The 8,869-nt window shown below is 56.5% G+C and overlaps 1 protein-coding gene across 1 annotated transcript; it reads left to right on the forward strand.

Annotated features, from left to right (window-relative positions):
* The first annotated feature begins 685 nt into the window (after window positions 1-685).
* On the forward strand, window positions 686-1,699 carry LOC105252923. Its single transcript, XM_011260586.1, has one exon. It carries the CDS (start codon window positions 686-688, stop codon window positions 1,697-1,699), a length of 1,014 nt encoding a protein of 337 aa, XP_011258888.1.
* Window positions 1,700-8,869: the final 7,170 nt, after the last annotated feature.

An 8,869-nucleotide genomic window follows, 5' to 3' on the forward strand; every position in this document is an offset into this window, starting at 1 on the left:
ACATAAAGATGGAAGATCTACAAATTGAAGCCTCGAAAATCCGGAAGGGACTTAACGGTGCCACCCTGATAGAAATATCGGGTCCCGAATGCAATGTCAAGGCACGGAAACTCGCAGACAAACTTCAGGAAGTTCTTCGAGAGGACAATGCGGCTATAACCACTCCCACTATTAAAGGAGAATTAAGGCTGGTGGGACTGGACGATTCAATTAGTAAGGAAGAGATCAAGTGGGCACTTGAGGAAGAGGGAGGATGTGATAAACAGGATATAAGGATAGGTGAAATCAAAAGGACTAGGAGAGGAATGGGAGTGGCGTGGGCGCAATGCCCTCTCAAAGCTGCTGTTGATATAGCTAAAAAGAAGAAAATTAAAATAGGATGGACCATTGTAGGGTCCACGCTTCTCAAAGCAAGACCCCTACAATGCTTCCGATGTTGGCATCAAGGCCACGTTAAAGATAATTGTCACTCCCAAATTGACAGAAGTAAATGCTGTTTCCAATGTGGAAAAGAGGGACACGGCGTCGCTACGTGTAAGAACGCAATCAAGTGCGCGGTCTGCAATAGCCTAGGACGCGAAAGTACTCACAGAATAGGCTCGAGTAAATGTGAAGGGATCAAAATGAGACCCTCATTAAATGTAGAACCGGTGCGGAGGACCGACACCGATGAAATGGAATTATAATGGTGCGTATTTTACAGTGCAACATTAATCATTGCAGGATTGCACAGGATCTTCTTGCGCAATACGTATTGGAGAATAAAATTGGTGTTGCAGTTATTTCAGAGCCGTATAGAGTGGGCTTTACACTTGATTGGATAAGTAACACCAATAATAATGTAGCGATACACTGGAATCCTAATTACATCCGGAGTTCCGGTGTTAAAAAATATGAAGGGGAGTATATACTTGCTGTCCAGTGGCAGGAGTTCTGCATTATAGCATGTTATTTTCCTCCCAACTGTAATAACGACGACTATAGTGATTTCCTAGAGGAACTAGACCTTGCCCTAGAAGAAGTGGACATCACTGCGAACATAGTTTGCGGAGATTTTAATTCAAAATCCAGAACATGGGGTGCGAGATCGACAGACATCAGAGGTGAACGCTTAGAAAGATGGATGTCTAGCAAAGACTTTCGTCTCGTCAATGAAGGATCATCACTGACTTGCGTGCGACCACAGGGCAGTTCTATTGTCGATCTTACCTGGGCGACGGCTACTGCATCACGGAACATCGATAACTGGAAAATCCTCGAGGAAGAGACATACTCGGATCATAAATATATTCACTTCACGTTTAATGAAAAGAAAGTATGTACTAGCCGTAAGGTTGCAACCAGATGGAAATCATCCAAAATGGATGTAGATAAATTTCAAGAATGCATAGAGTGGAGTTGCATTAATGAAGATAAGGATCGATATAATGATCCAAGTACGGCAGCATTATGGCTACAAACTTCGCTGATAGAGGCATGTGACTATTCTATGCCTAAGGCTAAAAGAGTCAATAGGAAAAGTACCTATTGGTGGAACAGCACAATAGCCGAAAAAAGAAATACTTGCAAAAAAGCGAAGAGGAAATTGCAGAGAGAAAGGAGAAGAAGCAATAACGACGCTGACACGATAGCCAGAGCGGAAGAAGAGTTTAAAGCCGCGAGGAAAGAGTTGAGGAAAGAAATTAACAAGGTTAAATAAGGCTACATAAGGCTTGGAAAGAGCTTCTCGAGGCCATTGATGAGGATCCGTGGGGTTTGCCGTACAAGATCGTTCTTGGCAAATTTCGTAAATCGAAGCCCGGTATCACAGAAATCCTGGCACCAGATATACTAATGACGACAATCAAGAAGTTGTTTCCAACAGATAATAATTGGAACGAGGATCGTGAGACTTTTAACGATGAAGACATCACCTGGAACGATGACTTTGACATCGATGTAACAGAAACTGACAGAGTTATTTTCAAAAGTAAAAAGAAGACTACTAATAAAGCGCCAGGAAAAGATGGCATCAAGTTTAAGTACATTAGATGTATACCAGAGGTCTTCTTGAAAATGATCGCCGACTGCTTTACCGTATGTATTCGTAATGGGAAATTTCCCATCTGCTGGAAAGAAGCGATGCTAGCCCTTATCCCTAAGGGCGAATTAAACATGACAAATTTGAAAGTTAGACCTATATGTCTACTTCCTGAGCTCGGTAAAATCCTGGAGCGAATTTTAGTCACCAGAATAGAACGGTGGATGGATGAGCACCCCGAAGCGAGACTTACTGAGAATCAGTACGGCTTCCGACCTGGTAAATCAACTTACGACGCGCTGTATAAAGTCAGAGGAATAATACTCTCAGAGACTCGTGATGGTAAAGTTGTGGCAGGCGTGAGTCTAGATATCGTAAACGCGTTTAATTCGATAAGGTGGAAACACATATTGGATGCACTTCGTGATAAGGGCTTTCCTGTGTACTTAAGAAGGCTTATTAGTGACTATCTCTCGGAAAGATCGATCGAGTTCCTGGACTGTAACGGGATCACTCACAAGCACGAAGTCACGTCCGGTGTTCCACAGGGATCTGTCTTAGGACCGATCCTGTGGAACATCGGATACGATTGGGCTCTGAGAACGCCCACAGAAGATGGATGTCACATTATAGGATATGCGGACGACACACTTATACTGGTTAGTGATAACAGCTATAGGGCAGTGGTTAAAAAACTGCCGACGATAATAAAAGACGACACGATAGTTCTGGCGGAGGGGGATGACTGGGAAGAGGCCGCCGCCACCGCATCGCTAGCGGTGGCATGCGTAGTAAGAGCCATCAGGGCTCTTGGCCTCCGGGTGGCGCCGCAAAAATCGGAGGCCATCGTCTGGCACGATGGCTCCCGAGGGCGACCACCCCCTATGGTGATCACGGTGGAGGACACCACAGTGAGGGTCGGGTCTTCGTTAAAGTACTTGGGCCTGATCCTAGACAGCCGCTGGTGCTTCGAGGAGCATTTCTCCCGTCTGGTCCCCAGACTGACCCAAACGGCTATGGCCCTGGGTCGTCTCTTGCCCAATCTGGGGGGACCGGACGGGAGGGTGAGGCGCCTCTACGCCTGGACGGTCCACGCCATGGCTCTATATGGGGCTCCGGTGTGGGCCGGACGGCTGGGGGACAGCGCCAAGCTGCGCGACATGTTGCATCGCGTGCAGCGGGTGCTGGCCCTCAGGGCCGTTCGGGCGTATAGAACGGTCGCGTTTGAGGCGGCCCTGGCCCTGGCCGGGATTCCTCCCGCGGAGCTCCTCGCATCTGCACTCGCCGGGCAGTACTGGCGAATGCGGGAGCTCCGCGAGAGGGAGGGAGTTCTTACTCTCCCGGCTAGGGCCAGGGGAATGGTGAGGCGCCGGTCCGGCGGACGCTCGCCCTGGAGTGGCAGACGCGACTCCAGGAGTACCAGCAGACGGCTGGCGCGAGAGTCATCGGCGCCCTGGCGCCTTGTCTGTCAGTTTGGACGGACAGGCGCTGGGGTGGGCTGTCGTACCACACGACGCAGGTGCTTACCGGGCACGGGTGCTTCGGTTCGTACCTGTGTCGCATAGGAAAAGAGGCTACGCGGCGGTGCCATCACTGCCCCGTCGAGGAGGACACGGCGCAGCACACACTGGAGGACTATCCAGCGTGGGACGTGCTGCGCCGTGACCTAAGGGGGGCCTTAGGTCGAGAGGACCTCTCGCTCTCGAGCTTGGTCAAAGCCATGCTCGAGAGCGAGGGGAACTAGAGGGCGGTCACCACCTTCTGTGAAGCCGTCCTCCGTATTAAGGAGGAGGCGGAGCGAGAGAGGCGCGCTGAGGGGCCGTATCGCGGACGATTAAGGGCACCTTGGGGAACACGCCCGCCCCCACCGAGCCGACGGAGGGGTGAGGCCGGGAGAGGTCGGGGCAGCCGCTTGGGGGAAGAACCGAGCGGTGAGCCGGGGCCGCGTTTGGTAAGGGTCGCGAGGCGACGAGTGGGACGCGGACCTCGCGCAAGGACAAGCGGCCAGCTCCCTCCTCGTGAGGGAATTGGCTGATTGGATCGGGGGGAGGGGCTGGCTAGTTAGCCTCCCCCTTCCCCGGGATGGTAGAGGCCCTGTCTCTGGCGCGGTTATGGGTCAGAGGCGGGGTCAGGCGGAGGTGTAGGCCGACTGTAGTCGGCTATGGTGGGCCCACACCTCCTGCCACCCTTTGGCCTTCGGGCTTGAGGAGGCACGGCCGCTCTGTTGGTGTTCAGGGGCGGCCGTGAATTTAGTAGGGGCGGGGAGCCCGCGACGCGCGCGGGTAGGCTCCTGCCTGAGGGCGGTCCGACCGGGTTATCGGTCGGGGCGTCCCAGGCATTGGTGTGGCAACCGAGTTGCCGGTCGGGCGAGGTGCGGCGGTAATGACTCTGGCGAGACCCGCACCTCGCCGCCCACCGACCGCGGAGGAACACCCGTGGGGTTTTAGTGGGTAGTCGTTCCGGGTTTCTGCGGAACGGAGTCCCACATATCCCGGGGGATTGCCGGTTCTGTCCGGCAAACCCCCGGGAATGCATAAATGCATTTCCCCACGTAAAAAAAAAAAAAAAGGTTCTTCTGGAGGCTCCTCCGTGGTGTGCCACCTTGTCGTGGTGGAGGAGCTCCCCTCTTCCCACTGGGTTGAGGGGTCTAAGAGCACACCATTGCACTTCCTCGTGGTGTTTCGTTGGCGGTGGCGGAGGATGAAAACGAAAACGAAAGCGGCCTTCGGGCCGTGAGTAGCGAGTAGAGAGTAATTCAAAGTTGCCGCGAGGGCGGACACCATGAGAAGGGGGGTTGCGCTCCCTCCGGGCACCTTGGCCTGATGCGCATAGGAGTAGGCGGCCCTGACTTCAATCGCCCGGTCGACCACGACTGTTAGGGATGACCCTGCTTCGGCGAGGCCTACCATCGCGGTGGTTCGGTGGGTGCTCCCACTCTGAGGGGGTGAGTGGCCTAGTAAGCCACAAGGGGGGATGGGGTGAAGGGGGACCTTGAGTCTGGGGATGACGTCCTTTTCAGGGCGTGCATCCTGGCTTGGGGTCCCCTGGATCCTTAGTGGGGGGGATGTGGTGGCCGGGAGTTCGTTCCCGCGTTCGGGAGGGCACCCTTGTGGTGTCGGCTCGGGCGCGGTGCGGCTCTTGGCGTCCCACAGTGGACAGGGGGGGCCGGCCGGGCTTGCCTGGTCGGATGGGCTTCCTGTCCGGGGGGGACGTGGGTGCCGGTCGTTCCTGTGTACGGGTGGCGTCCATAGTTGGGCGTCCCCCTGCATGGGGGGGAAGCGGCGTCCCACAGTGATGGTCCTCACCGCCTGGTAAACGGCCTGGGGGGCGGCCCCAGGATACGCACCAGGTAAGGGGGGACGACGGGACGGTAGTTTTTACGTCCGGAGATATCCGGACAACTGGGTTTGCCCGGGCTACCGACCTGGGTCGTATCCGGGCCACTCGGACTTATTCCGAGCTCGGGTCGGTGCGACGGAGGAAACTCGATGTCTGATAGGGGAGGAGGAGTTACCTTCTCTCTGATGCAGACATCGGGCCTGCCGCCGGGGTTGCTGGAACGTTTTTCAGGTCGGGGTCCGGCGGTGAGCGAAGGTTAGTCGACGTGGTGTAGCGAAGGCTCCACTTTAAAGCTCCCCCGTCGAGAAGGCGTAGCCCCCCAGATCCGATACTTTCGGTGTGGGGGCGGCTGGTCGCCACGGGTAAGGTGAGGCCGGGGAGCAGCGACCTCACCCCAACCGTCCGTGGGGCCCCCCGGGTGGCGCCGCCTGCTACGGTACCCACATGGTCGGAGGCGTGGGGCCCCTGAAGACCCATGGGGACGTCAAAACCCTCATGGGCTAGTAAGGGGCTGGAGTCCAGTGCCGGCGCTGCCTTTGGCCGCCGGCCCGCGACATATCCTATCCCCCTGGGGGAACTCAGGGCCCCCGTCGGGAGTGTAGCCGGTCATGTTTCGGGGCACTTCCGGCGGGGTGAGGGTATACCCGGGTAGGGGAGCCGTAGCGGGACAGTGGGATTAAACAAAAATGGATAAGACAATGAAAAAACAAACACAAAAGGATGGGACCTTTTAAAGGACAAGGATTTGGATGAGAGGATGGTAGGGTTGGAGGGAATACACGACCTCAAGGAGGAGGACGTGTTCGGGGTTGCGAAAGGCGGAATGCGGAGGGATTCGCTGATCCGTCGCACCCCGCCAGACACCCCTTATTGGACCCCGACTGCGCGGTCGCGCAGCGGTTCGGAGAGTGGGGGTCTGGAGGTGAAGGGCCTCAACTTGAAAGATGTGAGGATTCACCTCAGCCGCATGGGGAGCGACACGCTCTCCATAGGTCCCACGCCAGCGTTCACGCCTGCGTTGGAGGAAGCCCCCGCTGAGGATTGGAAGCCTTGCTTCGGAGGGAGATGGGCCGGGAGAGTCAACAATTCCCACGGGCCCAGGGTCGGAGACTGCTTCCGCTATTCCGACGATGAAAGAGGCGGGGTCCTCTGCGGACTCCGTATTCGCCCTCTCGGAGGAAGAGTTTGGAGATGGAGAATCGGTGGTCAGCGCTACAGGTAGCACTGCCCCACCGAGGAAGAGGAAGAGGGGACGTCCGCCCACTACCGGACAATACGCCCTCCTCCTCAAAAGGAGGGAGGAGGAGGAGGCCCTAAAGAGGGCTGAGAAAGAGAGGCGGGAGGAGGCCCAATTACTAGATGAGGCCCTCCCGCTTAAGATAAATAAGAATGTCCCGGTCTTAGAGGACATAATGGAAGAAATGAGGAACCTTCCAACCCCGGACATCACTGTGGAGACCATCCGACACATAGAGGGAGTGGCGAGGGTTGCCCAGGTTTCTTCGAAACTGAAAGGCACGGGCATAAAGCTCCTTAATACGGCTGCCGTCAATGCCAAGGCGGCCATTATAACGTTGGCACTGCGGATGCAGCAGTTGGAGGCTGACGCGTCTTCCTCAGGGGAATTGGATACCCTGAGGAAGCAGGTAAGATGCCTGAAAGCCGACAACGCCCGACTGAACGCGGAAGTCGAGAGCTCTAGAAGGGCGTTGTCGGAAAATGGGGCTCGAGATGGAAGCTCTCAGATCCTCCGTGGAAGAAATAAAGAGAGGGACTGGGAGGGAAAGGACATCACCTCCTCCCCGTACGAGAAGAGGAGGAATTAGCTCCCCGAAGGAACAGTGGCCTCCCTTGGGGGAGCAGGAGAGGGACGGGAGTCAGTCGGCTCCCGTTCTTACAACGGGAGCCCCCTCACGGGCTGATCAAGAAGTCGGGGCACTTCTCCTGCAGCAGATGGAGGAGAGGCTGGGGGCGATTATCGAGGAGAAAATCAAATCCCTCGAGACAATTATGTCGCTGCCCGGAGATGAGGTGGCCCACTATCCCTCCCCTAGAAGGACGGTAGTAGTGGAGGAGAACGAGGGTGGAGGTGGAGAAGCCGCGAATGGAGCCGCGGAACCTCCCCCCGCTCGTCCCCCCTCTCTTCCCCTGTACCCTTGAAGGGCAAGAAGGGACGAAAGAGGGGGGAGAGCGTGACGGAGGGAGATCCCCACAGAAAACACTGGGCAAGGAGAAGGGGAGAAAGAAAAAGGTGGGTAGGGGTACGGGTGGCAGGGGGCCTGGATCTTCCCTTGGGAAGAAGAAGGCCGCCCCCCCCACCTACTCCTACAGGAAGGGAAGGGATTTCCGCTTACCCTCCTCCCCCTCAACGGCCCCCACCATTGGCTACGAACGAATCGTGGGCCGTGGTGGCTGGCCGGAAGGGGAAAAGAAAGAGGGTGGGGAACCCCAGAAAGGAGGGGATAGAGGGAAGGCCTGCGGGGAGGAGTGGAGCCCCCCACCCCGCTAGGCAGGAGCAGAGGCAGACAGTTGGGAAAAGGAAGCTTATCACTACTGCGGCGGTCACCATAGCCGCTAAAGGGGGCGGCTATGGCGACATTATTAAGACCGCCCGCAGGGAAATAGGAGAGGATGCCCTAAAGGAGATGGGTATCGAGGAACTGCGCACCCGGAAATCCATGACGGGTGCGTATGTCATCGAGATCCCTGGTAAAGACAGGGTGGAGAGGGAGGCTAAGGCGGAGGCCCTGGCAAGCAGACTGGAGGCCGTCTTCAGGGGGAGGGACGAAATTAAGGTCTCGCGTCCCCTGAAGATGGCCCAAATCAGGATACGGGACCTGGACGAATCCGTTGTTACCGAGGATATCGTCCAGGCCATAACTAAGGTGGGTGGACCTGCCCCAAATATTAGGGTAGATAGGATGGCGGCGGCACCAAACGGCATGAGTACCGTACTGGTGCAGTGCCCACTTGCCATCGCCAAGAAGGTGGCACAGAGTGCGAGAATAAGGGTCGGGTGGGCGGCCTGCCGAGTAAATTTGCTCGACGACCGCCCACACCAGTGCTACAGATGTTTGGAGCTCGGCCATGTGCAACAGAGATGTCGAAGCACGGTGGACCGCAGCTCCAATTGTTATAGATATGGCGAGATTGGCCACATTGCCTCTGGTTGCCGGGCGAACCCGCAATGCGTGGTTTGCATGCAGGCGGGTCGTCCGGCTAATCACAGAGTGGTGCCCAATGCAGGGCACAGGCACTCCCCAGGAAAGGTGGGAGAGGCAATGTGCCTCCCCTTAGGATCCCCAGCACGTCGGGGAAGGAGCCGAATGGGGCTGGCGTAAACCCAGCGTTGGGACCAATGGGGGATCGTTTCTCCCCCACCCGCGAGGCCCCCGCTGTTGAGGAGCGGTGTGCCGAGGGTGGGGATCCCCTCCGAAGGAAGGAGGTAAGGAGGGGGGGGTCAGGTAAGGAGGACGGTCCCGGAAAGTGGGAGGGCGGATCCCAGGTTAA

Source organism: Camponotus floridanus, unplaced genomic scaffold, assembly GCF_003227725.1.
Source record: "Camponotus floridanus strain SB8 unplaced genomic scaffold, Cflo_v7.5 scaffold122, whole genome shotgun sequence".
NCBI classification, from domain to species: domain Eukaryota; kingdom Metazoa; phylum Arthropoda; class Insecta; order Hymenoptera; family Formicidae; genus Camponotus; species Camponotus floridanus.